This window comes from Dissoconium aciculare (genome assembly GCF_010015565.1).
Source record: "Dissoconium aciculare CBS 342.82 unplaced genomic scaffold K489scaffold_17, whole genome shotgun sequence".
Taxonomy (NCBI): domain Eukaryota; kingdom Fungi; phylum Ascomycota; class Dothideomycetes; order Mycosphaerellales; family Dissoconiaceae; genus Dissoconium; species Dissoconium aciculare.
The window spans coordinates 145505-172959 of record NW_022984967.1 but is presented as its reverse complement, the minus strand read 5'-3'; the positions used below and the strand labels follow the sequence as shown (position 1 = coordinate 172959).

At 52.2% G+C, this 27455-nt stretch overlaps 10 protein-coding genes across 10 annotated transcripts; 4 read left to right on the top strand and 6 right to left on the bottom strand.

Annotated features, from left to right (window-relative positions):
- Positions 1 to 142: 142 nt before the first annotated feature.
- On the bottom strand, positions 143 to 6302 carry K489DRAFT_91357 (uncharacterized protein). Its single transcript, XM_033609038.1, has 4 exons — positions 6049 to 6302; positions 1552 to 5962; positions 617 to 789; positions 143 to 534 (listed from the first exon to the last, which is right to left on the bottom strand). Exons 1-4 carry the CDS (start codon positions 6189 to 6191, stop codon positions 426 to 428), a joined length of 4836 nt encoding a protein of 1611 aa, XP_033455596.1. The 5' UTR covers positions 6192 to 6302; the 3' UTR covers positions 143 to 425.
- Positions 6303 to 6685: 383 nt separating this feature from the next.
- Positions 6686 to 7748, top strand: K489DRAFT_91373 (uncharacterized protein). The gene has a single exon (XM_033609039.1). The coding sequence runs from the start codon at positions 6853 to 6855 to the stop codon at positions 7639 to 7641; it is 789 nt and encodes a 262-aa protein (XP_033455595.1). The 5' UTR covers positions 6686 to 6852; the 3' UTR covers positions 7642 to 7748.
- Positions 7749 to 7855: 107 nt separating this feature from the next.
- Positions 7856 to 8488, top strand: K489DRAFT_374184 (uncharacterized protein; the record flags this gene model as incomplete). Its single annotated transcript, XM_033603500.1, has 1 exon — positions 7856 to 8488. One exon carries the CDS (start codon positions 7856 to 7858, stop codon positions 8486 to 8488), a length of 633 nt encoding a protein of 210 aa, XP_033455594.1.
- Positions 8489 to 9058: 570 nt separating this feature from the next.
- K489DRAFT_384748 (DUF1014-domain-containing protein) lies at positions 9059 to 10486 on the bottom strand. The gene is made up of 2 exons (XM_033605930.1): positions 10025 to 10486; positions 9059 to 9966 (listed from the first exon to the last, which is right to left on the bottom strand). The coding sequence occupies exons 1-2, from the start codon at positions 10168 to 10170 to the stop codon at positions 9459 to 9461; spliced, it is 654 nt and encodes a 217-aa protein (XP_033455593.1). The 5' UTR covers positions 10171 to 10486; the 3' UTR covers positions 9059 to 9458.
- A 163-nt stretch (positions 10487 to 10649) lies between these two features.
- K489DRAFT_384747 (isoleucyl-tRNA synthetase) lies at positions 10650 to 14453 on the top strand. Its single transcript, XM_033605929.1, has one exon. It carries the CDS (start codon positions 10798 to 10800, stop codon positions 14335 to 14337), a length of 3540 nt encoding a protein of 1179 aa, XP_033455592.1. The 5' UTR covers positions 10650 to 10797; the 3' UTR covers positions 14338 to 14453.
- A 198-nt stretch (positions 14454 to 14651) lies between these two features.
- K489DRAFT_435011 (uncharacterized protein) lies at positions 14652 to 15354 on the bottom strand. Its single transcript, XM_033608582.1, has 2 exons — positions 15117 to 15354; positions 14652 to 15044 (listed from the first exon to the last, which is right to left on the bottom strand). Exons 1-2 carry the CDS (start codon positions 15243 to 15245, stop codon positions 14880 to 14882), a joined length of 294 nt encoding a protein of 97 aa, XP_033455591.1. The 5' UTR covers positions 15246 to 15354; the 3' UTR covers positions 14652 to 14879.
- Positions 15355 to 16563: 1209 nt separating this feature from the next.
- Positions 16564 to 20625, bottom strand: K489DRAFT_435010 (Sfi1-domain-containing protein). Its single transcript, XM_033608581.1, has 2 exons — positions 20366 to 20625; positions 16564 to 20304 (listed from the first exon to the last, which is right to left on the bottom strand). Exons 1-2 carry the CDS (start codon positions 20415 to 20417, stop codon positions 16754 to 16756), a joined length of 3603 nt encoding a protein of 1200 aa, XP_033455590.1. The 5' UTR covers positions 20418 to 20625; the 3' UTR covers positions 16564 to 16753.
- A 2131-nt stretch (positions 20626 to 22756) lies between these two features.
- Positions 22757 to 23014, top strand: K489DRAFT_413630 (uncharacterized protein; the record flags this gene model as incomplete). The annotated part of the gene is made up of 2 exons (XM_033608062.1): positions 22757 to 22915; positions 22991 to 23014. 2 exons carry the CDS (start codon positions 22757 to 22759, stop codon positions 23012 to 23014), a joined length of 183 nt encoding a protein of 60 aa, XP_033455589.1.
- Positions 23015 to 23860: 846 nt separating this feature from the next.
- On the bottom strand, positions 23861 to 24373 carry K489DRAFT_91298 (uncharacterized protein). Its single transcript, XM_033609037.1, has one exon. The coding sequence runs from the start codon at positions 24211 to 24213 to the stop codon at positions 23920 to 23922; it is 294 nt and encodes a 97-aa protein (XP_033455588.1). The 5' UTR covers positions 24214 to 24373; the 3' UTR covers positions 23861 to 23919.
- Positions 24374 to 24707: 334 nt separating this feature from the next.
- K489DRAFT_374180 (camp-dependent protein kinase regulatory subunit) lies at positions 24708 to 26135 on the bottom strand (the record flags this gene model as incomplete). Its single annotated transcript, XM_033603499.1, has 1 exon — positions 24708 to 26135. The coding sequence occupies one exon, from the start codon at positions 26133 to 26135 to the stop codon at positions 24708 to 24710; it is 1428 nt and encodes a 475-aa protein (XP_033455587.1).
- Positions 26136 to 27455: the final 1320 nt, after the last annotated feature.

The following is a 27455-nucleotide window of genomic DNA, read 5'->3' as shown; positions in this document are numbered from 1 at the left end:
GAAATGCGTATGACCATTCTATTTCAGAACATTTCGCCGCCTTCCTCGATGCGATGCTATCCCTCACGACAAGATGCAGCGCACTTGAAGAACATGTAAATCCTTTATCCACACACATGATCTTCCCACATAGTCTCCCCATCAGACCCGCCCAATCGAAAGGAAAGGCCAAAACCAAAGTCACCGCCGCCCGTTCGTAAAATCTTCATTTTCATGAACATTGCAACCCCAATCCTCCTTCCCGGACCATACCCAAACCAAGGAATCTCTCGGTAACGCAATTCGTCTCCCGAGCTGAGATTGTTTCGCCTCCACATACACTCTATGGGCCTTCTCTAGTCTTCGTTGTTTCCGGTTGAATTTCCCGAGGGTGCCAGAATGATTCTTGTCCAAAGTTCTGCCTCAGTCATCGAATCTCATCTGTTTCATTCGCCAGCTTCCTCCTGCACGGATTTCAGACCTCCGGTGCGAGAACGAGCCATGCTACCATTGCTACGCTGGGAGGCGAGCCAGGAATTCAGTTGGGCGGCGGTACTGCAACGAGATCGTGTCAGCGAGGTGCAACTGTGACTTTGAATATTCCTCGTGTCCAAGGAAGAAGAAGGGATTGTCTTACTTCTTGTCAGGCAGCGCCGTCTCTAGCGCGCTTTCCAGTCCAGTAGGTTCAGGGTTGCGGTCTTGCTGCTGATGCTGCTGCTGGTAGTACTGTTGTTGTTGATTGAGTTGTTGGAGTGCCTGCTGATGGTGGTATTGCTGCTGTTGTTCGCGTGAAAGATATGGAGGAGGAAGCTGTACAACAGGGTCAGCATGATGTCCTGTTCGAATCGTTTCTTTGTAACTTCTTGTTGCAGGGTTGTGAAGAATGAAGGAAAGAGAGAATAAGATGTTGCTGCGTCAATCTGTGCGCGGATTCCTCCTCCGCCAGGGAAAGAAAAAGGGGAAAGCTCTTTCGCTGTTCGCCTTCGCCAATTGCTGCTGCTGCCATCACTGGTGATGCTGAATGGGTGTTGCAGGATATTGTAGTAGATGAGCGGTAGGGACGTACGTTGTTGAGATGCCAGGAGTGACCATTCAAGTGAGCCGCGGACTATCGTAGTAGCTCAAGACAGAGTCAAATGAGTTGTTCCGCTGCTCTGGTTCCTCGGGTGGAACCGGGCTCACAACGTTGCGAACGTGCTCCGGCGGTTCCGGGCTGACCACGTTCCGACCGTGCTCAGAGGGTACTGGGCTCACTACATTCCGGACATGTTCAGATGGTGCTGGGCTAGCAACCCTCCGAGTATGTTCAGATGGCACTGGGCTGACCACATTCCGAGCACGCTCAGACGGAACCGGACTAACGACATCCCGAGTATATTCCGGCGGGGGCGAAGTGTCTTTCTTGACAGGACCAGCAGCAACAGGCGCAGCAGCAACAAAGGCGGCGAAGGACGAAAGCGGAGGCGAAGACGCAAGAGTAGCAGCAATAGAAGGACGACGAGGAGGAGAATTGGGCACGGAGGTAGACGCAGAAGAGACAACAGAATTAGAGGAGGAGGTGGGACGACGGACCTCATCACCTGGGTTGGATGTGGGCGCGGTAGACGCTGTAGAGCTGTTTTGCGTGGAGTAAGTTGCGCGATCGGCGGCTTCGGTTTCGTCGTCGTCGTCAAATTCAGTTTCGCACATGCTGGGTATGGCTTCACGCGGAGTACCTTGGGGGAGCGTGCGTGATTGGCCGGGGCCGGGAGGACCGTTGTGCCCGTTTGTGCTGCTTGAGCTGTGAGGGTTATACACGCTAGAGGACAGTTGATAGCCTGTAGACAGGGAGCTGGTGCGCGATGGCGGACTGACGGCTCCAGCGGTACTGGTGCTGCTGTTGTAGGTATGGTTTGCGCTGCTGATACCCGAAGAAGAGATGGCGCTGATGTGGGATGACCTTGCATGATCACGTGCCGCAGCATAATATTGCTGTTGGTGCATTTCTCGAGTGGCTTTGTCATCCGCTTCGAGCTCCTGGGGAATGGTAGGCAGCGGTTGACCATTGGCCATTGCTGCGGAAAGAGAGCCTGACATAGAGTGACCGTCATCCATGGGTGTGGGTAGCTCTGAAGGACGAGGGCTGCTGGCCGACAAGGCAAACTTAGACAGTTCCTCTGGGCTGTAGAGCTCTGGATGCTGCGTCATATGATTGTTACCGATGTAAGTCCAGAAACGGTTGGTGCGCGAACGGCCAGCGCCTTCTTGATACTGGTTCGCCGCAATGAGGTCAGCGAGTGACATCTTCGGGGAGCCATTCTTGTTGACATATTGCGCCATCTTTGCCTGGGTGTCCTGCCATGAATCTTCACTGCTGCTAGCGATGCTTGGCGCGGGACCATTGAGAGAAATATTGTCACCATCGAGTGATGGAGACCGGAGGTGGCGGTTGGATGTTCGTAGAGTCTGCTCGGAGCTGGAGCGTACAGGTCTTCGAGCATTCTTCTGCTGTGGGTTCGGCTCACCAAGCAACACTCGTGGGAAGCCACTGATCGGAAATCCATCGGGCTCCAGGCCGTCATGGGAGGACAGGAACAAATTGATCGAAGAGGCTTTGCCTTCGTCTTTCAGGGGAATGAAAATGTTCGCCAATCCAAATACTCTGCTTTCGATCATAGTGGCCACGACCTCAATGCCAATCGCTACGCGGAATGAGGCTGTAGCAGATTCCTGGTCAGGTTTGATCAAGAAAAAGGGCTCGAAGCCATCCGTACGTCGGTCCTTGAGAATTCTGCCCAAAGCAGCCATTTCAGAGCTGCCGTCTTCGAATCGACAAGAAATGCTTCCAGTGCAGACTTGCTCGCTCTTCTCAGCCGTTGCCTTTGATTGCAAGTCTAGGTAGAATGAAGATGCGACCAGTCGGTGAGCAACATTGCGAAGCGCCGCCATTCTGTGAGCGGTCTGCAAGCGCTTGCGCACATTGGCCTGCAGGTGCTCCAGGTCATGCTTGCTGTCCTGATTCGGGGGTTCTTTGTCCAGGTCAGGGTTGAAACGAATGAAGCGGCGACCCTTGGCCTCCGATCTTTCCTTGACCGCATATGCCCGGAAGTCTGCCCACTGAACCTCTGCATCTAGCACATCATCAATCCTACGTGCGCGCCATCTGCCCGATGTCTTCTTGGGTGTCTGACCAGCCGGTGGGATGATGGTGTCTGGCACACCGTCTTTGGGCCTATCAGACAATTTCTGCAAGATTGTGATACGGTTCTGTCCTGTGCCGAGTGATAGGAAGAGATCGGGTTCTCCAACGTCTGGCCAGATCAGGCGACGCTCACGATCGGCAATGAAAGCTGGGTTAGGGCAACGAATTCCACCATCGAGATAAGTCTTGTTGTGATGAATGAAGGGTCGGAAGAGAGCTGGGTGAGAGATCGATGCAGCCGCACTTTCCCACATCTTGAGTTCCATTTCTGGCTCGTGTGGCCGCTCGAATTTGTAAGCTGGGAGAAAGTCTTCCGGTCGTCGGTAGCTGGCAAGAAGCATGGTCTCCCTACCAGTGACACTCGTCGAGGTGAGGGCGACTCGCATGCCGCCTCTGAACCTGTCGGTCGTTCCGAAGAGATCATCGTCTTCTGTGAATGCCGTCTTGAGCGCTCCGTGTAGAGGCTTCGTCTTGTACTTCGGTCCTGATCCTAGCACTTGAGCGAGATGGCTGATAATCGGCAGGGCTCCGCTAAATCGAGGCGTATATGCATGATCGCACAGCACGGAGAACATGTCAATGCAAGAGTCAACTGTGCGATCTTTCATCGCCAGTGCAACACCAATGACACCACCCGTGCCTGTGCCGACAATGAGATCGAAGAAAGCCTGTATAGGCAGGTACCCTCCGAGGGCTTTCTCGATGGCCCGAAGAACTTCAAGTTGCACAATACCACGAATACCGCCTCCATCGAGAGCCAGAACACGGACACCGGCTCCAATGGGCTTAAATTTGACAACTGTCGGGTGTGCCCATTTAGTGGAAACGCGGTGAAGAGGACAGCATGCAACGCTGACTGAAGACTTGGTCTGCTTTCCGTAAGCTTTGATGCAAGCTGTGCAAATGACGTGACCGCAAGGTAATGCATGCTCCGGGACATCCATCAAGCAACAGAAACATGTCGCGTGACTGCAAATCGATGACGCTGGACCGACGGCCTCGAAGAAGTCATTGATGTAACCGATATGCAAATCCAAGGCGATGCGTTCTTCGGGAATCGTTTGGACTTCGTCATTCTGTGAGGCCTGCTCAAGTTCGTACTGGAAGTCACGCTGAATGCTGCCAATAGCCGAGCGGAGATGGGCTTTCCAGTGCTGATGAAAGTCCTTGTCGACGCCCGCCTGGTAGTCGCCGGTGGCAATGATGCCCTTTTCGTCCTGGTGGCCTTTCGCTTGATGACGAGCCTTCACCACCTGACACTGGCGGGTGCCGTCGGAGCTGACGTATGAACACGGGTAGTGCATTTCCAGATATTCGCCCATCGCCCAATCGAAAAACTTTTCGTAGTTGGTGAAAAGCTCATCGACTCGTCCCTTTCGGAAGCGGGCACAGTCCAGGAGAACGCAAGATGCGAGCATCACGCTCAATTGCTCAAACATCCATGCCACGCGTCCTGGTTGGTGATTTGGCTGTTGAGAAGAAATTGTAGCGCAGAGCTGGAGAATGTGCCCGCCAAAGTCGTTTGGGATGGGATTTCGGAGGAGTGAGATTTGCATGAAATTGAAAGGCACGTCGAGGTGCTGAGTGAAATGATCGAACCCGCTCTGGAGGTATGTGTTGAGCTCGTCCGCATTTGTCAACATGCGTGCTCTTCGCTTAGCTCGGAACGACTCCTCGCAATTAGACTTGATCATTCCATGCAGTTTACCCACCTGCTCGTTGATTTTCATGTAGCGTGGCTTGCTGGGAATCCGAATCACTTTGAACGAGCTGTAGTATCGCAATATCAGGTCCTCGACGGAGTATATATGTTTGCCAAGATTTCGCCAGTGGTCGGCCAATTCTCGGAACCGCGGCACACCTTCGACGTAGTCGAGTGCGCCCTTGACCGAGGACAGTAGGCTTTGCGTGGCGTAGTTGATGTCCCATTCTCGTTCGTCAACAGCGGGATCTGTGCCGTTGAGTGCAACGACACAGTGCGGCAGTGCCGGCTGGTTGATGGATTTCTCCAGTGCGCTGACACCCCATTCGAGGAGCTTCGTAAGGACAGCAGACTGGAATGTCTTGGGATTTCGTAGCACAAAGACGACACAGTCGGAGAATGTGTAGAGAAGGCGAGGATATAATGCCGTTACTGCGTATTCGCGCTGTTTGGACTCTTCGGTGTTGGCCCACTCGATTGTTCGAGTGTGCACGTAACCGGCCTTTGCCGGATCCCGCTTCTCTGGGTCGGAACCGGCACGGCGACGCGATCGCGCACCGAGAGGGACTCGCTCTCCGCCTTCGAATCCTTCGCAATCGGCGAAAAGAATGGGTAGCTGCTCTGCGTGGGTGGCTGGATCTGCATATAGATGAACATCTCCCGATGTAGGCAAAGTGTCGTTGACCACGCTACCCACAACCGGAGAAGGGAACAGCGCTCGGTTCGCGGCAGTAGCGGCCTCGATATCGTGGTTTACGAGCATCTTGATCAGAGTAGATTTTCCTGCATTGGTTACACCGATGAATGACACCAATTGCGGGTAGCGGTTGCCAGTGCCGTCGATAGGCGAAATGCTGGACATGAGGGTGGCATAACGACCAAAATCCTCGAATTGAGGACGTCCGGTAAGATCGCGAGCGACACCGAACCACTTGGTAGACTCATCATCTTCGTGAAGTTTTTGAATCTCCTCTGGCTTTCGTGACGGATGAAGAATGGTCTTTAGTCGTCTCACAACATGAGGGTTAGTTTTCTCGTGTGGGACACCGTCTCGTCCCTTCTTCTTCGGTTTATGAGGTCCTTGGAGTTCCCAACATTGACTGTGTGGCAAATCAGCAAGCGAATCCTAGCGGAGACAAAGCGAGGCTCGCCGATTGCGAACGGCTGCAGAGAAAGGCGCGCATACCTGCAGTATGAACTGTCGCAATCTACACAATGCCAGATTGGCGGGGTGGGCCCGTCGCAGCGGTCGTCCTCGCACTCCTCGGACGGCTCATCCGAGTTCTCGGAATCAGGATCCTCTTCGTAATGCCGAGCGTTGTTCGACATGACTGTGGTTCCCAGGGTCTTTGCGCACGCGGAAGATGGTGTATATGGTACGACTTTCTCCGAGTGCGTGTGTGCGCGGGTGCGCGCAAAGGCGGGTAGACGACCTGAGCGTCTCCTCGGTCAGGTTATGCTGTTGTCCGCATACACAGTTGCGTCCGCCGCAAGGTCAAAGGAGTGTGTGTAGAAGATGCTCTCAAGTAGATGATGCGCGGTGTGAGGAGATCTACAGATAGACCGACGCCGTGATGAGAGGGAAATTTGACGCCCACAGCCCTGGTAAATGATGGCAGGGAATGAAGTAGCACTGCACTGCGCTGTAATGCAAGCGGTAGGGTTCGGTAGTAGTGACGACGACCCACATGCGAACAAGCAAACACACAGCTGCGCGCAAGCTGAGAGAAGAACAACGAGGATATCGTGACCACCGGCCGGAGAGAAGCATATGTTACGGTATGGTACAGTACTACATACTCCACGCAGAAGGAGCAGCAGACCATGTGCGCGCGCACGCTTGACGTGTCCCAGACGTCCACGACCATGGCCACACGCATCCACCCACCACCACAACGCCACCCAGCTTTCGAGTCACTTTTCTGGTTTCAAAATTTGCCGCTCCTATAAGATGGCGAGATAGCTCTATTCACCGTGCGATTTCCACTTGATGCTTGCAAACCTGCATACATATCTCACTCTAGCATCCACCACCACCTGGGCTACCCGCGTCTGCTGGAGGGGGCGAGGAGAGCCCCCCAAATCAAAGGAGCAGCGGCGGGAGAGAGGGGGTCGGAATGGGCGCCAAATGCAGGGTTGCCAAACACGACTAATCCCACTCCGGTTGTCTAGTATGCCTTTTTGCGGCGGTCCGGGGCAGATGAACCGAGCGCACCTGGACGAAACCATACAATCGTCCGAGTTGGACAATCACGTATTGCTATGGACCAAGGACATCTGCAGGCATCGTCAGTCAGTCTTACTATTCGACCTCTCCTTTTTCGATGAGACAGCCGTGCAGGTCCCACCAACAATCGACACTGCTCGTTGCACATGCATTCCATCGGCAAATGATCCTCCGAGAACGGCCTGCCCACCAAGCGATAAAGTTCTAGCCCGGCATGCAACCGTGCTGATACAGGTCTTTCCGCCACGGACTGCTAGTACTCGGGTGATGTCGCGATATGCTCATCCACATGTATGTCTCTGTCACGAGTCGAGCTGCTGCTCGGGCGGATTTATGTTACGCGCCCCCCGAGACCAGGGCCTCCTTTGGGAAGGATGCGCCGGCCGCGCTTCCCAGGAGGATCGCGGTGAGGGCTATAGATCACGGTGCTCATCATGTGACAACCGGTCAGGCGGCTGTCCAGCCAAGAGATATGATTATCTAGTCGCCATGAGTCTTATTCACGACCACAATCTACTTCTAATCGGAGCTGCTGCATACAGATTTGAGTGAAGAGAATGTCCTCACTGTGTGCGGACGGTGAGCTAATGAAATCCATTCGGTATCCGATCGTCGGTTTCAATTTTCACTGCTGTGACGTGTGAGACGTGGGGTCACTGCTGTGCCGCAACTCTGTCAGACACGTCTACTTTGGTGAGAAACATGTTCAGATTGATGGTGACACCTTGAATCCCTTCGCAAAAATCGGCACGCCTTGCTCGACACGATGCACCTCTCGTGGAACCTGTCGTTTTTTCTTATCTTCATCGCGGCAGTGATGGCGGCGCTGCAAAGCCCAGCTGATAGGCCGTTAAACGAACAGTTCATCTTACAAGAGCGAAACTTACAAATGTGCCAAAGCGCATTTCCTGATCGCGACTTTAAGATCGAGCATTTCAACAACATGTATGACGATAATAGCCCGAGACCATTTGATCCGATGTGGCTGCCAACCGGCTTCTACGATGCCCTCGAGCGACCAATCTCGGAGGAAGAGTATGATCGACAAGTCGAGTACGAAAGGCGTACAGGTCTCCCGTATCACCGCGATCGCGAAGACGAGCAGAAGCGTAAGACGGCTCCGCTCTCGGTCAAGGCATTCCAACAGCATTCATGTTCGGGCGAACATTCTGCGGAATTGACAGCAACCGAAACTTGCTTGACCGTTCCCAAAGGAGTGGCTTTTCAAGTCGATAGTATCTCCAGCCTCTGTGCAATTTGGATCTACGCAGATGAAAAGTGTTGGTTAGATTCTTTTGAGGTTTTAGATGCCCTTTCCGGTGCGGAAGGTTGCTTCTCTCCTGGTGATTTCGGAAGTCTCGAAGTCGTCTGCTCGGACGAGCTTCCGGCCTACGATTGAGTGATCCCTCAACAGGGTGATATGTCTGTCCACAACGAAATTGCACATTCCGTACAGCAAACCAATGGAGAGAGTATCACCGATTTTCCATTTATTCCGGCTCCTATAACCTTCGCAGGGCCCGTGAACAGTATGGTACATGCGCTTAGAATTTGTAACTCCCTCCTCCGAATTCTCCGACTTGATACGCGGCTCTCTGGCGTTATCGCTGAGATCTACGCGAGTTTATCGACGCCACATCATCAGCCACATCCAGATTCCTTGTTTGCCGCTAACGATAGATTACCACAAGGCTCTCACATTGATTCTGAAAATCTCCCCGACGACGATGATCAGCATATTCACGAGTTCGGTAAACAAGGCCTTGGAGTTTCCTTATCGCTGCAAATATACCGCTCCCATCGTCTTCAGGATCGGACAAACTCTACAAGACATAATGACTGATCTTTGCGTGCACGCACGATGGCAATGGCTTCAACGGCCGCCATAGAGCGGCAAATTCATCCAACGGTGCCACTCCCGCTGCGCAAAAGTTCCGCCGGAGTTTGCGTATTCACCCTGATCGTGCTCATTCGGAAGAAGAACGGAGATTGACCGTTGTCGTATATAAGCTTAGCTTCTGCGCGACATATAACGCTGCTGTACAACACGTTTCACTCCGGAGATGGTGAATAAGAAGTAGGTCAAAGTCTATTTAGTGTTTGGAACGAGAATCATTCAATCTCTTTTCGGTTTGAGATATTTCCGGGACTCCATCTTGCGACAAGAAAGGCGCGAGAAATGTCACCAGCCACGCTCATCAGTATTGGACCCAATGCGCCCAGGTTCGATTGCACAGATCATGGCTTCGGTGTATCCACCTCGTCCTACTCTGCTCGAAGCGTGCTATATTTTCAGCACAACTAAGTAGCGGCGGTACAGAACCATCACCCAGTTCAAAATACTGTTCACGAACTCATCAACCGCACTATCACTTCGCCGTCAACAGACCCTCTTTCCTTGCCCTCTCGCCCTCCTTGAGCTCGCTCATCTCCTCCTTTGACATGTTGTAGGCCGCCGAGACCTGGTTGAAAGGGTTGTCCGGATGTTTCTCGAACTCCTTCCGAATCTGATCAATCTTCTGCTGTCGCCTCAGGCCCTTCTCATCCTTCATTTCCTCCAACCTTCGCTCCTCAAACGCGGCATATGCGGCCTTGAAACGACGCTCCGGGTGTCGATCTAGTTTGTCGTTGGCACTGCTGCCTGTGAGAGAGAGCGCGTCGAGCGCATTGTCGATACCGGTGGCGTTGAGTGCAGCGAGAGGATCTCTGGAAGAGGAAGGTGCATCAAGATCTGCGAGATCGAGACCGCGGGTCTTTTTGACGGCGACTTTGGATTTGGTGACTTTGCTGGGTAGAGAGGCTTCTTCCTCCTTCATCAGAGCTTCCTTTTCAGCCTTTTTGCGTGCGGCCTCGGCGGCCTTTGCGGCGGCGGCCTCGCTGTGATGCCGGTATTAGTATGCAACAATCCTGTAGGTGTTTTGCAGGCATCACATACGCTTTGCTGTTGTCCTTGGCTCCCTTGCCCCATTGCTTGTCCTCGGCGACCGCGGCTTTGGCGTCCTCTGCGGCCTTTTTGGAGGCGGCCGCCTCGGCCTTCTTCGCGTTTCCAGCGACCTTCTTGCTGTTCTCTCCTTTTGGCATGGTGGATATGTAGATCGTAGGAATGTGATTGAAAGAAAAAGATCGTCAGGCGCAAAAATCATGCCTATGGCGTATCATCTAACTTCGGCGGCCATGTGTGACGCACTTCCCGCTCGAGTGGGATGTTCTACTGCAATTACGTGGACCCCGCATCAATTGCGCCCGCCAGCGCTGTCAGAGCACACGAGCAGGAATGCAAATGATTTGTGACAGGCCATCCACGATGTGGCCTGATTTTCTCGGAGTAGTATGAAGGCATAATAAATACGAGTGAATAATCCAAATGCGATGTATGCATGACACAGATAGATATCTCGGCCAACTGCAGTACTGCCGAGTAGGGAACGGTGCTTGCACACATCCTGTTCTCAGACAACGATGATTCCTATCGATTGATGACTCAGCTTGTGCCTGTTTCCAGGGTTTCGCCCCACTACACAGAAGATACATAGCGAGAAGCAATGTGTGACTCTTTGACACAAAATTTCCCGCGGACCTTCGGCAGACTCTTGATCATTTGAGAGTACGTTCGAATTAGCTTCGTGGTCGAGTGATCACTAGAGTCCTCACAGTGACAAGCGTCAGCCGGACACTCAACTCGCTATTGACCATTGAATCTTGCCCGCGATGGGCTCCATTAAATTCCCTGAGGAGGAGCAGCGGGTCCTGGAGCAATGGAATTCGATCAATGCCTTCCACCGCCAACTAGAAATCACTGAGAAAGACAAACCATATGTCTTCTACGATGGGCCCCCGTTCGCTACCGGCACTCCCCACTATGGACATCTTCTCGCCTCGACTATCAAAGACATTATTCCTCGGTATTGGTCAATGCGAGGTAGACATGTGGAGAGACGTTTCGGATGGGACACCCATGGTGTGCCAATTGAGCAGATCATCGACAAGCAATTGCAGGAAGAGCTAGGTGTTCGTGGCAAGGCTGCCGTTGAGAAGATTGGCATCAAAGAGTATAACCGACGGTGTCGCGAGGTCGTCCTCACCTACGCCAACGAGTGGAGAACAGTGATTGGAAGAGTCGGACGATGGATTGACTTTGACCGCGATTACAAGACCATGGACGCCACCTTCATGGAGACATGTTGGTGGGTCTTTGCACAGCTCTACCGTAAAGGCTTGGTCTACCATGGTGCCAGAGTGCTGCCGTACTCGACGGCATTGAACACGCCGCTATCGAAAAGCGAGGCAAGCGAAGAATATCGCGATGTACAAGATCCTGCAGTTACAGTTTCTTTTGCAATCCTTCCTCCTGCAGAACAACCGGAAAGTGCTCGCGCTAAGGTCCAGGAGTCTTTGGATGCTGCTGGCGGTGAGCTCTACTTTGTCGCATGGACAACCACGCCGTGGACACTCCCAAGCAATATTGCGTTGTGTGCGCATCCCGATTATGAATACATTGTGGTGCACGACAACGAAACAGCCAAGACCTATGTCATGCTCGAAGCTGGACTTAAAGTACTGTTCAAGGATCCTAAAAAAGCCAAGGACAAATTCAAATTGCTTCCTTTCAAGATCAAGGGTTCGGACTTGGCAGGATGGAGATATAAGCCATTGTTCGACTACTTCAAGGATCAATTCAAGGATCATGGTTTCCGCGTCCTTCTAGATTTATACGTCAAGCAAGATGAGGGTGTCGGCATTGTTCACCAAGCTCCGGCCTTTGGTGAGGATGATTACAATATTTCGTGGCGAGAAGGTGTCATCACAGCAGAGCGACAACCTCCCAACCCGCTCAATGCGGCTGGAGAGTTTACAGATGAGGTGCCCGACTTCGTTGGACAGCATGTCAAAGCGGCAGACAAAAACATTATGAAGCTACTCGAGACCCGAGGCCAGCTGGTGCGGAAATCCCAGATCACTCACAGATATCCCTTCTGTCCGCGCTCGAAGACTCCTCTCATCCAGCGAGCAGTACCAAGTTGGTTCATCAAGGTCGAGAATGTCGTGCCGCAATTATTGGAGAACCTCGAGAAAACGCATTGGGTACCGTCGACGGTCAAGACGGGTCGTTTCAAGCAGTGGCTGGGATCTGCCAAGGACTGGAACGTCAGTAGGAACCGATACTGGGGTACGCCACTGCCATTGTGGGTGTCTGAGGATTTCAAAGAGATTGTGTGTGTTTCTTCCGTGGCGGAGCTGAAGAAGCTTTCTGGATTCGAGGGCGAGCTGAAGGACCTTCATCGTGATTCAGTCGATCACATTACCATTCCTTCACAACAAGGCAAAGGCACGCTGAAGCGTGTAGATGAGGTATTCGATTGTTGGTTCGAATCGGGCTCAATGCCATACGCGTCCTCACATTATCCATTCAGCTATCCCGGTTTCGATGCATCAGATCCTGACTCCGGGCTGTCACATACAGCAGGGCCCGGAGAGAAGCTTTTTACCAAGTTCCCTGGAGACTTCATCGCTGAGGGTCTGGATCAGACTCGTGGCTGGTTTTATACCCTGTCAGTTCTCGGTACTCATCTGTTCCAAACTTTCCCTTATCAAAACTGTGTGGTCAACGGTATTGTTCTCGCTGAGGATGGCAAGAAGATGTCCAAATCTTTGAAGAACTTTCCGGACCCGATGATCGTCGTTGATCGGTATGGAGCCGATGCGCTGCGACTTTATCTCATTGACTCTCCCGTCGTGCGCGGTGAGCCGTTACGGTTCTCGGAGCTCGGAGTCAAGCAGATTGTGTCAAACGTGCTTCTACCATTATGGAACTCTTACAATTTCTTCGCCCAACAAGTCGCCCTGTTTAAGAAGAACAATGATGAGGAATTCACGTTTGACCCGAACTTGCAGCAATCAAACCACAACGTCATGGATCGCTGGGTCCTGGCCGCCACACAGTCACTGTTGCAATATGTCAACTCTGAGATGGAAGCATATCGGTTATATACTGTCGTCCCTCGACTTTTGAAGATGGTGGAAGATGTCACAAATTGGTACATTCGATTCAACCGAAACAGACTGAAGGGACAATCATCGGGAGCTAGCAAGGCAGCAACAAGTGGTGCAGAGGGTTCCGAGGGGGCGGAAGAAGAAGAGGGTAGCAAAGCTGACACACTCCATGCGCTCAACACTCTTTTCGAAGTCCTCTTCACTCTGGTGCGCGTTCTCGCACCATTCATCCCCTTCCTCAGCGACAACATCTTCCAACGCCTCTCTGTCCATCTCCCTCCTTCTTTGACCAAAGACCAAGATGTCCGCAGTGTCCACTTCCTTCGCTTCCCTACCGTCCGCCAAGAACTTTTCGACCCGATCGTCGAACGACGCGTTGGCCGCATGCAGAAAGTCATTGACCTGGGTCGATACTGCCGCGACAAACGAACAGTCTCTCTCAAAACCCCCCTCAAGACCCTCGTCGTCCTCCACCAAGACACCGAGTTCCTCGATGACGTACGCCAGCTCGAGCGTTACATCACCGAAGAGCTCAACGTGCGCGACCTCGTCCTGACAAGCGAAGAAAGCCAATACGGTGTCGAGTACAGCGTTCAGGCCGATGTGAAGAACCTTGGCCAAAAGTTCAAAAAGGATGCTGCAAAGATCAAAGCCGCCCTGCCCAAACTCACCGCCGAAGAGATTCGGTCATTCCTCGACAAGGGATCGCTCGTCGTGGCCGGCCACGAACTCTCCGCCGAGGACCTCCGCGTCCAACGCGGTGTCAAACCGGACCCCGCCAACCCCGCCTCTGCTCATCTTGAGCCCAAGGCCGATGGCGACGTCATGGTCCTCTTGGATGCATTCGCATACCCAGAACTCGCTCAGGAGGGTCTCGCGCGTGAGGTGCTCAACCGTATCCAGCGCTTGCGGAAACGTGCGGGTTTGGTACCGACGGATGATGTTCAGGTTTCATATCGCGTGCTCGGACCCGCGGCGACGGGAACCGAGGAGTCTGATGCCGCTGGCGATGCTGCCAACACTTCCTCTGCTGCCAATGCTGGCGGAGATGCCGGCGCTAATGCGGAGGCTTCTCGTCTGGAGAATGAACGTGTCTTGGAGGAAATGTTCGAACAGCAGAAGGCGACTTTCGCCAAGGCTGCGAGTCACGGTGTCGTGAGCGAGGTGAAGGCGACTCCTTCTACCACTGCTGCTGTGGCGGAGGAGGAGACGGAGGTCAAGGATATTCGACTCGTGTTGCGGTTGCTTAAGCTTTGAGTCTTGTTCAAAGAGAGCCACTGTTCATTGTTTCGCGATACGTTTTACTTATTGCTGAGAGTTCTAGCGAGATTTTAGGTAGATGCAGCAGAAATAAAAGCGCTATACACGTGAACAAAAATTGAAATGTGATCAATGGTCATTTGTCAGTGCAACATGTCGTGAGCTGCAATGGTGTCGAGTCAGTGGTGTGTGGTTCGTGCGGCAAGATATCATTCGTGTTGGAGCTGAAAGTTCTATCATCATAACTTATCATCTTCTTGACCGACTTGATACGGCCCGCCGTCACCAGGGTAAGTGACCAGTGCATAGTTGATTATTTATTCAATTGATTTCGCTTCGTAAAGTCATTATAATGATACAAAAAAGTCGCGCCATGTTATTCCGCTTGACTTCGACAAATTCTTCGGATCCACTTCTCGGTAACAGAAGGTCATCCCAGAATGTCATCCCTCGCAACGATATCGAGATTCAGTCTCTTCATGCAGAGGTTAGGAGAGCGTCGCATCGTCTCTCGCCAAAATTGCTCAAGTTTGACGAATTTAGTTGCCGCCAGTCTTTCCTTGATAACCCTTGAAAGTCGAATTGAACCATCCGCCAAACAGGCCGGAGGGCGCGTGCATATCGGCGTGGCTGGCTCGGCGTGATTCGTAGTTGTCGCCGCCGCGCTTGAATTGCTCGAGGTTGTTGAAACGGACGTCAGATGACTACGTGAGAAATGTCAGTAAAGTTGGACGGTGATGCTGGAGTGGCCGAGTGTGGAAAGGGATGAGACTCACGCGACGAGGGCTGCTGGAAGATGTCTGTGTGTTGGAGAGGGTCTTCTCGAGGGAGTTGCGGGTGCTGCTCATTGAGGCGCGGCTGGTGCTGTCGGGTGAGACAGAGGCGTTGTTTGATGAGGAAGACATGGTGGAAGGTGTGGTTGTGAGGTCGAGGGTTATTATTCTTGGTTTTGACTTTGATTTTGTACGTTCGTGAATGTGGTTTGAAAGCCAAGTGTGAAGTTGGGGTTTGGATGGAAATGAAAACCTGGCCGACGGAAGGAGCAGGTGCCTCATATGTATATCTATCACAGCCACCACCACTGCCGTAAATAATCATCACCATCTCCTATTCCATCGCGACTGCCCCACCTTCTACCACAATCGCATCACGAAAAGGATCAACCAGCAGTGTAAGCCCTTCCAGAACCCATCCGACAAGCCGCGTACGCAGTTGACAATAATCGATACAGTCCCATTGGTGCAACCACGAGTTCTCAGACCAAGCCTCAAACCTAGGCTCCACCTTATCACGCTTATCTCGCGATCGATGTGTGCAGTCCATGACGTCTGAGCACCGCGATCGAGGAAATGTAGGGTGATCTTATCTTCCTCCCCCTTGGCCGCTCCGGCGGTTAGAGTGTAGATCGCATGGCAAATCTAGATCTTGCATGAATCCACAAATACTAACGAAAGCAGGTGGAAGAGTTCTGCAGCGACGATGTCATCGATCGCGGGGAAACCCTGTCGTTCGAATAGTGCATGAACTGTTAGGTTGGATCTCTCGGAATTGCGATCCGCAGGCTGCGCCTGGCCCAGATCGGGATTAGTGCCACCATCATGACGATGAAGGCAGGGTCTCGATCTTCCCAAGTCCATGACGATGATGATGCTTGTTTGAAACACTTTCCATCTTTCGATACCGATCGAGATATTTCCCTCATATGGGAAGTGGAGGGTCAATGCGGCTGATTGGAATGCATCGGCCCCAACAAAGACCAAGTTGATCTCACGAAGAGTATAGGATTGGCTAGTCGTAGGGTTTGGGTAATCGATCACATTCACTTCACACTATCATGGAGGTCGAAGGAAGCGATAGAACCTCTTCGTCTTATTACTTGAAAGCAGCGACATGCTCGTCGGTTGAGAACGTGGGTGGGGAGCGGGACTGAAAAGGAATCATTCTCAGATGCAGCACTTCATCCACGATTTCTTATGATTAAGGAAGCGTAAATTGCCGTGCGAGCACCATGTGTCGGCTTGCAACGAAATTACCCGTGAAGCAGCATTGGCACGGTGGAGCTCGGTGCATGTCTTCTATTTCAGAAGAGCACTCGTCGCTGCGGAGCAAGAGAGTGATTGATCCGTGATTGCCCGCCATGCCCATATTTTCAACTAAATTTGCATTGTCACTTGAAAAATTCAATCGATTCCAGCTGCTTACACATCCAAGCACACAATGCTCCCGGGTATCCTAACAATACGCTGATGATGCTCCACAGTAGGCAACAATAATCATCCATGCCGCGCTCAAACGCCAAAACAGCAATTAAATCCAAAACAATCCACAATATAAACCATTCAACATCCATTCCTCCCGCAACACCAACTCCGTGCCCAATTTCTAACCCTGGTTTTCGGAAGCAGAATTGTGATTACCCAAATCTCGACTTTCTCGCCCTCGATAATGACGCCGACGTAGGCGCAGCGAACCGCACGCTCTTGCCCGTTCCCAGGACCGAGCGACCGAGTACTTGATTACCATTATTGTTTTCATTGTTGCTGTCATTCCCCGCACTATGCCGTCCGGGCGTGTCGCCGTTGTTGTCGTCGTCACGATCGCCCTCGTCCCTGTCTTCGTTCGCACTGCCGTGATCAGCACTGTTGTTACTAGTACCATTAACACGTGAAGCTTTCCCTTTCCCAGGTGCAGACGGCGACGCAGAGACTCGCTCCGCTGTGGGTGAGCGTCCCACTGCGGAGAGTCTGGGCCGCGCTGATGACAATGGCATCGCGACGCCACCTGCACGGAGCTTGCGTGAAAACGGTGTGATCTGCGGCGTCGAGGCCGTCGAAGAAGGCGCTCTCTTCGCAGTTGGGCGGACAGGGGTTCCCTGCGACGCATCCTTCTCAAGGGGAGCACGAGGACTTGTCGTGGCTGACGTAGACGCAGCTGCCTTGGTTGACGTCTTCGGTGCTGAAGCCTTTGTAGTACTTTCATTGATGTTGACGTTAGAATTGGGCTCTGTTGTCATCTTCTTAAGACGAACTGGCATGATGATGGGCATAGTAGGTGGCGGGTACGCAGGTGTTGACGTCCCGAGGAATGCTCCTGGGTCAAATACCAACGGCGTCGCGTGTGCGGGTGTTGGGAGCACCGGTCGCTGATAGAGATTCTGGTACTGGGAATGGAACCGTGTAGATCTTCTGGAAGAACGCGACGGGGTCCGCAGGTATGCGGGTAGAGTTGTGACCGTGGCGTTCAAGAAAGTCCTACTAAGATCCTCCTCGAAGGGACTTGGACCAATCTCAAGAAATGAAGGATACTCCTCTGCAGCAGCAGTGACATTCGCGAGCCGGCCTTGCAAGGAAGCCACAGCAGCTCTCCGACTGGCTGGACGTAGACTCGGGCTTTCCGTAGTAATTTCCCTCTGCTCCTCGAAGTGCCTCTTCGCGCGCCGACTGATAGTCTTGCCAGCCCAATAGCGCATCATGGCGCGGATGCGCTGTTCGCGAGTCCTTATGCGGAACGCCTCTGCAGTCTCACGCTGTCGTGCGGTTGTGAAGGCGCGCCATTGAAGCTTCTTCCATGTGTTGACGACCAAAACGACATCGGATTCTTGACGGAAGAGGATGGCTTGTGCGGATATTTCAGATACATTGGCGTAGGAGAGTTGCATGGCAGAAAGAGCTGATGCCAGTAATTTGGTACGATCCAGTGCCACAGCTTGAGCATCGAGATCTCGATGTTGCAAGGTGCGGGTCTGCATTGATCTGATAGAAGATGTAGCGATCTTTTGGATCTGCGACTGCAAGTGGTCGTTTGCAGTAATCTGCAAGTTTTCTAGGTGGTTAGACCTCTCACGCCAGAGGGACAGACAGGCCCTCGCCTGGCGTATCTTGACGTGTGCCCGCAGTTGACGGTACGCTTCACGCAACCGTTGATTGTGATGCTTGGTAGCCTTGTCACGCCAGACAGATAAAGTCTGTGTCCCGAGGCAATAGAATCGCGCATCGACAGCCCATTTGTCCAGTCTTTGCAGATGTTCAAGGCGTGCTCGCCATGCATGCACCACTCTCGGCACCGCACGTCCATTAGCGTATTCGATCGCAGCGCGATGGCCGTCCTCGCGGACTCGAAGCGCACTGTGTAGCCGTGTCATGCCAAACCGAAGCAGCCGAGTGCGTTGTCGAGCGGCAAAAAGGGTCTCGGCGTCCTCAAGGGTCAAATTCGCTTGCTCAGTCTGCTGTCGCCATCTTGACAGTGCTGCTCGAGCCAGGTATGCGTTCTTTTCTTTCTGCAAAGTGCGCAATCGATACTGCAAGATCCACTTGTAAAGACTCTCGGCCAGCACGCGCCCATCAATCCGTTGTGCAAGTGCTTTGGAGCGGAGAGCATCGTTCCAATTCGTCCAGGCAGTTTGCAAGATACGCCTCCGATCAACCTCAGCAGCTTGTCGTGTGAGTTGGAGATGAAGCGACCAGATTCTAAAAGCTTTATTTTTGAGGTTGACGGCAACCATTTCGACAGTAGTCCGAGCGACAGGCCGCAGCTTTGCTTCATTTTGCAGTGCCTGTAGGCACGTTACGGCGACAGATCGCTGTCGTACTTGATCGACTTCACGAACTTGGCGTCGTCGTTGGCCGTACAATTGGACGACTTTCCGCAAAGCTGCGGCCGTCAGACGCCGCTCTCGAAATTGCTGTGCTTGTGCTGTTTCTTGCCGGACCGTCTCAATTCTTGCGCGCCAGGCTGTCAATGTGTGACGCATGAGTTGCAGCTCATGCCATCCTTCCGCTTGCCGGTCACAAAAATTCCAGAACCAACGGCTGAAGCAACGCTTCATCAAAGATTCCTCGAAATGCGCGTCGGCTTGCTCCAAAGCCAACCGGTTCCGCAACACTCGCTCGCGCCAAATGGCAAAATATTTGCGACCCAGAATAAATTTGACTTTAGCAGCGTTCTTCACCGCGATTTTCCGCCATTGCGCAAAATACTTGACTTTGAGCGCATGCATCTGCGCCAAGCTAGTGACTCGTTTGCGATGCAGAGTAGACTCATCCCAATGAGAGAACGCCTTGGCCATAAGCGCAAGGTCTCTCTTTCGTGCAGCATATGCGAGGATGTCAGAAAGCTGCGATCGGCGCTCTCGTTCCAGCTTGGCGCGATCCTGAATCACTTCGAAAGACTGACGCAGAAGCAAGTGGCTGTCATGAGCGCATGCGATCCCGTACGCTTGTTGATGTCGAAGGATCTTCTCGTGCCATAGGTGGAGACATTGCCGAGCAGTACGAAGTTGAGATATGGCGTAGAATGCGTCGGCATTCTGTTCCAATTGTGTCAGGGATGGCTGGAAAAGTAGCGTTGGGTTGTTGAGATCTTCATCAACGGAAGACTGGCCCACTGAGGATGAATACCGATGGAAAGGCTCACGAGCTGTCCGCTGCGGCACACGCGTGCTTCGACTACTCGTTGATCGTGCCCGTTGGGAAGATCCAAATTCTCGCCCTCGTCGCCGAGCAGGCTGGCTGAGAAGACCTTTCCGGACTGGCGGCGGTGGTGATGCTGGACGGAGTGGCGCCGAATTTTCGCTCAGCCAAGTTTCATCCAGTCGCGCATCACTGAAAGAAGCACGACGCGCAGATCGCGGAGCATGGTTGATCATAGATTGGTGATTTACATCAACCGGAGCAGTGCGATCGTGCAAGGCGGCGGCAACGTCATCGTCGTCATTCTCAATGCATGTCACACCATGCTCCTCGAGCAATTTCGTCAAGTAGGGTAGCAGATTGGTCGCTCGTCCAGCATGATGTTGGCGTCGCGCGGCATGAACAACGCGCATTCCCAGGCGATACACGACATTGTCATGGCTTTTGTCGAGGTGATGTCGAGCGAAGTGATCGTCGTATGCGGCGAAGAACGCCTTGAATGGCGCGTGGGTTGAGGAGGAGGCATCTCGAATGATAGCGAACAATAGCCGTATTTCTGCAGGTCCCGTTCAGAACGCTGAAATTGTAATCATTGTTATGAATATGCGATGACTTACCATCATCGGTTGGATCTTGTTCAAGTCCCCAGTCAACTCCAGGTATACTCATATGAGACAAGGATTTCGTCAAGTCTCCGGCGCTTGCGCTGATGGATGATCTGTATCATTGGGCGTGCTGTAGCATGTGTCAAGAGCGCGCGGCGTCGATCGCATACCTCTTCTTCACCCAGAGTCCAACACAGACAGGGTTTCACTCTGTCACAGATGTGCGCGCAAATGTAAATATCCAAATACTCTGTGACAATGAGCTTTGCGCGCCAAAAATTGGTGGTAGACGCGACAAGATGAAGTGGTGATGTGGGACGTGTTGTGGTCGTGACAACAGCGCTAGCTCCCGGAAGCGGTTAGGGCTTCTTCTTGAGGATACAATTGGGCAACATCCGGAAGAGCTCCTGCCGGTGAGCGCTCTCACTGCAACTACAGAGTGTGATTCCAGAGTTCACATTCAGAATCATTCCATGTGTAATAATTGTAACCAACAGGGGTCGCTCTATCTCGCGCCGCCCATAAGCTATGGATTTGTGTATGACCTGCGCTGGATGATGCGCACTATCTCCGCATGAAAGCCTTGACTGTCAGAGTTGGCGCTCGATTGCTCATCTTGATTGACACAAGATCATCACCTATCCACAAAACTACTCGCATTTGGCACCGCAATGGACTCGCTTACTAGATAGTGTCCGCCACGTGGCTACGCATGTGTGAGCAATATCTCCGGATGAAATGTTAGTCCCTAGTCCAGACAAAGCAGCCAGCAATAAGCGCAGAAGCACGGCATCCCTCTCGTCCACATCTTGAACAGACATTCCTAGGTCTCCATCGGAACGTCATTATGCCCCACACCCTCAGCGAAGTGCATCGAATCATGGACCTCAAAACAGTGGCCTTGAGGAGAACAGATCACGCATACGAGAATCATTCACTTTGATTACAAGATCCTATGTCTGTGTTGCCGGTTGGACCACACATAAGTCTAGATTCTCTTTAGTATCATGCTCAGTAATGTCGATGAGACCAGCGCATACTAGGTATATATAGAGATGGCAATTTGCACGAGACTATTGGCAAGTCTCAGACAAGCACAAAAGTTTCTGCACAACCTTCGTCTTTGGTTGTCAAGATGCTTGAAGAGATCCCCAACTCGAATATGCAGCCACGAGCGTATCTGCAATGGGTTGCTCACCCCTTTCACGTCTCTTGAATCAGCTCTTCTCCAAAAAAAGGTCAACCGATCAAAGTGCCGCTAGTTGACACGATCAATGGGAAGACGTTCCACATAAAAACGTTCAAATTTGCTGAACAACTATAGCAACATGGAAATCAAGAATGCCCGTCAAACCCTTTCCTGGTGCATATCAAGCTCTGCACCACTTCAGTCGTTCCTCCATCGAATTTGGACTTTCTCAAAGGATTGCCAGACTCGGCTTTGAGCTTGAGGAGCAATATCCGGATATCCACGTGGAACTCATGGTAGTGTCATCTCATGACATCTCGCTGTCACCTCGGTTTCGGGTTTGCTGATATTCCTATGGAATGTGCCGAATTCTGGTAATGCGATCTGAATCAGAGCTGTTCGTGATGTTTGAGATAGCTTGATAAGAGTTATTCTCAAGTTTATTGATCCAATTCTAATTTCCTTTGAATTCTTTGATGACTTTCGTATTGTTCACTTGGAAGAGTACGTATATAACCAAGATAGCACAGGGAAGACAATGTCACGTGGAAAACGTGTCCAATTCTGGAAACCGCATCCAAATGCGATAAACGTATCTACCTAGGTAATCACGATAAACGTGTCGAGCTACGGATATAGAAAGCATGTTCGAATGCGTAGAGCGTGTCGAAAGCGTAAAACATGTCGAAGGCGTAAAGCGTGTCGAAAGCGTAAAGCGTGTCGAAAGCGTAAAGCGTGTCGAATGCAGAAGCGTATCACCTTTTGGTCATTTACTAGCGCGAATGAGGCTCTGACCAATAGGAGACGTATGAAGGTAGCGGGGGCTCCCGTTCAGGACAGACTCCCGAGGCCTGTAGCAGCTCGATATAACTATATCTTTGACACTAAGAATTGCGGATTTCGTCATGTGTGACCATGGTTTGTCGAGCGAGTCTCGTCGACGATCCGGGTTTTGTCGATGGGCTTGCACTTTTACTAGCGCGAGGGGGATTCTGACCAATTAAAAACCATCATATCCAGCGGGAAGGCCCGTCCGCGAATTGTGGCGTTGGGGCCTCGCAATATGCTTGACGAAACCCGGAAGAGAGCCCTGGAGACTTGAGGATTCATCACAGCATCCGACAACGTCATTGGACTCCGTAGCAGCGATAACATCATCTCTAACATCGCATATCATCACCGATTCCTCTTGAATTTTACGATCTTAAGCAACTATGCCACCACGAACCCGTCCGATCGAGAAATTCGCCGAAGCTACAGCAAAGTGCACACCCGAAGGCATCGTCTATGGCAAATGCGTGGGGAGCAATTTCCAAAACGTCAAGAAAGACATGTGTGCGAAGGAATTTCTCGCTTTGAAGGACTGCTACCTGGTGAGTGATTAGTCTCTAATCGAATTGATGATTGAGTATACAAGACTGCGTACTGACTGGATTTCCTCTTTATAGAAGGCGGCAGGACGCAAGTCATAGACACCGACAATCAATACTACTCGTGAAGCTGAATCGTGGGACCTCTGATTGCTCGTACCTCATGAGCGGATGATGCTTCTTTGGAGCAGCGGGAAGCTTTACTGACACGGCCGCGGCTTGTTGTTTGCGTACGAGAGATGCAAGAAAGTAGAAAAGATCGCACGTCGCTCACCTCTTCGTCCCATCATGAGGCTATTTCTCTCACCAATGATCCAACATGACTCCGTCCAGCGGCAATGATGGTGGGAAATCGAAATTGGATGCACTGTATCGGTAATTTCAAAGGGTCCAGCTTCCATCTGGAGAACGAGTTCTTGTCATCGAGCCCATGTCGAAAAGGAGACACCGTTGACATTTCCCTCAAGAAGCCCGCAGCATTTCACGACGTGGTCCGATCGACTCCGAATGCGATCATCATGTGACCTCACGTTCGAGGTAACGAAGGAGTGGGAGAACACACGAAGAGACATGACTTACCTGAGAATCCGGATTGCTCCACACGATGTATCGGGATGGCATGTCGAAGGAGAAATCAAATCTCTCATTGAGACGAGGGAAGAGACAAATGTGAAATCATTTGACTCATTGTACAGATATGATCAATATACGCGAATGTATTTTACCTGCCAGTGGTGTTACGGATGTGTCTGTTGCATCAAAAACATCTTCGTGTTGCGAAGTTAAGCCCCATGCGAAAGAGCATCTCAACTTCGAGATAATGCGAAGGGATGCCTCATCTAGACTGCAATATGTATAGTAATACACCAGCCGCAGCATCCCGTGCGACCCTCGAAACTTGGGGAGAAGACAGACGAATGTGGACGAGGCGGAGGATGAGGAGACGAAGATGCTTTTTCACAGAAATCGTCAACTCCTTTCAAGACATCACGTCGGCAGGACCACTATTATTGGATCGTGAAATCATAACCATGAAGGACCGGCAAATGTAGAGAGAAAGATGAAAAACAGAGAGAGATTTTCAGAGAGGGGTGTCCTGTAAAAGCATTGTATTCAAAGGGCATTCCTCGTTTCAGAGATAAAGACAACCACAAAACGACTGCTTTAAAAGCATGGGAGGGAGCTATGTAAGAGGGCGAGAGAAAGAGAGAGAGAAGGGAGGAGGGAGAAAGAGCGCAAAGTGTTCTCTTCCGAAGAATGATGAAGGTGAGGGGGAAGGGATTACCAGTTCCGTAATTCATACGACGTGAGCAAATGAAATTGTATGTCCGCCAAAGCCTCCTCCCATTTAAGGCAGATGCTCGACGAGTTCCCAAGCCTATCGATCGTCCAGCGTGCGGTGTTTCGGCACATGCGGCGGTTCCATCGTCGCCGGCGGACGGATTGACCTTGCCATTGCCATCGCCGACTCCCTCGTCCTGTGCATGCGTATGTGACGGATCAGGTGCTCCTCCGAAACAGCCAGGTTCCGAAGTCTCCGCATTTCATTTAGAATGCGACGTCTGCGTCGAGCCGCCGCGTGAATCAGAGCGGCATCCCGACGCGAAGCAACGTTCTCACGATGCCGAGCAGCAGCGCGACGATCAATTTCTCGCTGACGCTCGTCATGCCACGCGCGATAATGAACATTTTCGGGTGCGGCAAGATAGGAGTCTGCCAGGTGTATAGCGGTGATTTCGAGTTCCCGCCTCAGGAATTTCGCATATTGGTTCCTTGCAATCTCGAGGTGGGCTTCCTATTGCTTCCTGGGGTCATCGCGGCGCATGATGCTCTCCACGGGCCCCAGGAGGCGCTGGAAGCCGTCCTTGCCCAACATGGCGACTTTGACTTCGGTCGTGCTGACAACGCTCGCGGCACGGGGTTTGTCCTCGAGGAGCGCGAGTTCGCCGAAGTAATCTCCTGGTCCGTAGACCTTGAGCGGAGCAGGGTCGTTGGAACCGCGCTTGCGGACCTCGGCGTGTCCGGATTCGAGCAGGAAGAAAGTATCACCGACGTCACCTTCACGGATAATGGTGCTGCCAGCGGGGTGCTTGGCTGTCTCGAGGGCATCGGCAATCTTGCTGCGTTCGTATGGTGTGAGGGTGGCGAGCAAAGGGACGCTCTCGAGGAACGTCTCGTACATGCGGCGACGTTGAAACGCCGAATCCATGAGGATACGACGGAAGGTAACGCGGTCGAGCTGCCAAAGGATACTCGGGCCTTCCGCGCTCACAACTGTGGCGGCACGAGGTGCGTTGTACATCAGTGCCAATTCACCAAAGGAGCTGCCGGGGCCGGAGGAGGCGACTTTGGGACCGAGGCCAGCAGGGCCCGGTTCTGCGCGGCCAGTTGGAGAGACGTGAATGTCGAAAGAGCCGCTCTCAACGACGTAGAAGTAGTCACCGGCATCGCCTTGCACGATCACGCGAACATCCTTGGCTGGGACTTTGCGCTCTTGCAGAGCTCCGAGGACTTGAGTAGTTTGGTCATCATCAAGGTGCGAGAAGAGGAAGTTTTGGCTGACGGCAGTTCGCAAGCGAGCTAGCTGATCAGCTGTCTTGGGGTATTGAGGAGCTTTCCAACTGGAACTGTCCTCGGCGGAAGCGGGTGCCAGTGATTCGGCACTGACAGAGGTTCGACGACCAAGGTTGTAGTTGTTGGGGAACGAGGACGACTCCATGGCTGCGCCCGCGGGTGGGCTTCCGAGTCGTGAAGAGGATGAAGATGCTGCGGGACCGCCAAATCCAAAGTTACCAAATGTATTGCCTCTGCTATTATTGCTGGTATCATCGGGAGCACCCGAGGAGAATGGAGAGCGAGAATTGTCGGCCGAGGGGATTTGTGAGCGGATGTTCAAAGGAAAAGATGTCTGAGTGGGAGACGCAAGGTCATGTTCCTCCTCTTCTGCGACCGGACGCATGGTGCTTCCTGCTGCGTTTACCGCCGCGGATGAGCCTTGTGAAGTCGCGGCGGAGCTGCCGAAAGGATTGCTTCCCGGGAAGTTGCTTTCAGCGGGACCTGGCTGACTGGAGTGTCTCTGGGAAAGAACGAATTCGTGACGTTGAGAGGCGAGGCGACGCTGGAAGAAGTCACTGCAGAATTGTAGGATGTCGTTAGGTTGGTGTTTGAGAACCTCCCGGTTCAAGGCGCTGATCTCGTTGTTGTAGTCGCTTGGTAACGACATGAGGGTGTGTATGTCCAATGGATGAGTTTGAAAGGGGAAGGTGGGTGGTGAGGTAGCTGCGATGGAGGAGATGATGCTGATCTTCCACCACACCGTTGCCAAGGTCTAGGATCGACAATGGCAGATGTCGTAATTGCTGGCAGGCGATTGGTGATGAGGACTGGAAGTCGAGTAGCTGTTCTTGGGCCGACTCTGACTCTATGTGACTGGGTCGAGATAGAAGATATGGACGGTCGTGACCGCGCTCGAAGAAGGGCTCTGTTAGGTATTCGAGCTCTAATGATAGTAGTTGGCGATAAAGATGACGACGGTGATGGTGGCAGGGACAGTGGCCAGACTAGGTGTGATATGGATTAAGGTGTGATGGTGTAAAGTAGTGATAGGATGAGTGGTGATCAAGGGCGAAGCAAGTGTATGTCGTTTGGTCGCCTGTCCGTCAGTTGCGCACGGTGCGATCACAAATGGGTGGAGGAGCTTCGTTGAAATAGCAACAGTAGTAGCAGGAGGAGGAGTAGCAGTAGTGTAGTAGCTAGTTGGTCTGTTAGTTGGCGGTGGTGGAGACTCGATGGTGGAGATGGGAAAAAGCCCCGCGTTGACTTCGAGAGACGCAGGTTAGTTCAAATGTTCCGTCCAGATTAGGGTCCAACGGAGAACGGCAAGGGAGCAAGCACGTCAGAAGTCAATGGCAGAGCAGTGATTCGCTCTTCTTCGCGATTGATTGGTATTGAGACGAGGCTAGATGTTGCAGTGCGATAGACGCCGACGAAATGCTTGATGTACGAAGCCAACTATGCTGAACAGATGGTTGTTTGCTTGCATACCTAGGTACAAGAAATCATTGGTACGAATATGTGGCAGGAATGGGAGACAATGTCCACCTGGGCAGTGAGCGAACTTCGTCGTGCTATATTGATGAACGGTCCAGATTTCTAGAGTTCGGAGTGCTCCACCTGCCAGCAGCTTGCGAGTGCTTCCACCAGAATCATTACTAGGTACGTCACTGTAAGGTCGGCCAGCAGATGTTCTGTGCACGAACTACGGAGCATTTTTTCCTCTCGCAAGGACCCATCACTACTAGTATGCTGTACAGGGGTGAAACATTATCCCGATGCAAGTGATGAACGACTAGGATTGACGATGCTCAAAGTCAAATCTTCGGCCCCGATAGACCGCTCTCGGGGCCAAAGCTCTTATGATAAGGTCTGCTCTCAAGCAGCATCCCGAAGACTGAGAAATGTCCACGACGTCCACCAGGGTACTCTTCCAGCAATCATGTCAAAGCCCTCCGAGGAATTTACGCGACCAATGTCGCCGCGATGA

What these genes read in the sequence shown, in the direction of transcription:
- K489DRAFT_91357 (XM_033609038.1), bottom strand. Translation starts at nt 6,191, where the DNA reads ATGTCGAACAACGCTCGGCATTACGAAGAGGATCCTGATTCCGAGAAC. An exon ending in CATCCAACCCAGGTGATGAG is followed by an intron (nt 790 to 1,551) that starts GTCCGTCGTCCC and finishes CCTGTTGTACAG; the next exon opens with CTTCCTCCTCCATATCTTTC. An exon ending in ACGGCGCTGCCTGACAAGAA is followed by an intron (nt 535 to 616) that starts GTAAGACAATCC and finishes ATCTCGTTGCAG; the next exon opens with TACCGCCGCCCAACTGAATT.
- K489DRAFT_384748 (XM_033605930.1), bottom strand. Translation starts at nt 10,170, where the DNA reads ATGCCAAAAGGAGAGAACAGCAAGAAGGTCGCTGGAAACGCGAAGAAG. An exon ending in GCCAAGGACAACAGCAAAGC is followed by an intron (nt 9,967 to 10,024) that starts GTATGTGATGCC and finishes CCGGCATCACAG; the next exon opens with CGAGGCCGCCGCCGCAAAGG.
- K489DRAFT_91373 (XM_033609039.1), top strand. Translation starts at nt 6,853, where the DNA reads ATGCTTGCAAACCTGCATACATATCTCACTCTAGCATCCACCACCACC.
- K489DRAFT_384747 (XM_033605929.1), top strand. Translation starts at nt 10,798, where the DNA reads ATGGGCTCCATTAAATTCCCTGAGGAGGAGCAGCGGGTCCTGGAGCAA.
- K489DRAFT_435010 (XM_033608581.1), bottom strand. Translation starts at nt 20,417, where the DNA reads ATGAGTATACCTGGAGTTGACTGGGGACTTGAACAAGATCCAACCGAT. An exon ending in ACAAGATCCAACCGATGATG is followed by an intron (nt 20,305 to 20,365) that starts GTAAGTCATCGC and finishes CGGGACCTGCAG; the next exon opens with AAATACGGCTATTGTTCGCT.
- K489DRAFT_435011 (XM_033608582.1), bottom strand. Translation starts at nt 15,245, where the DNA reads ATGTCTTCCTCATCAAACAACGCCTCTGTCTCACCCGACAGCACCAGC. An exon ending in CTTCCAGCAGCCCTCGTCGC is followed by an intron (nt 15,045 to 15,116) that starts GTGAGTCTCATC and finishes TTTCTCACGTAG; the next exon opens with TCATCTGACGTCCGTTTCAA.
- K489DRAFT_91298 (XM_033609037.1), bottom strand. Translation starts at nt 24,213, where the DNA reads ATGAATTACGGAACTGGTAATCCCTTCCCCCTCACCTTCATCATTCTT.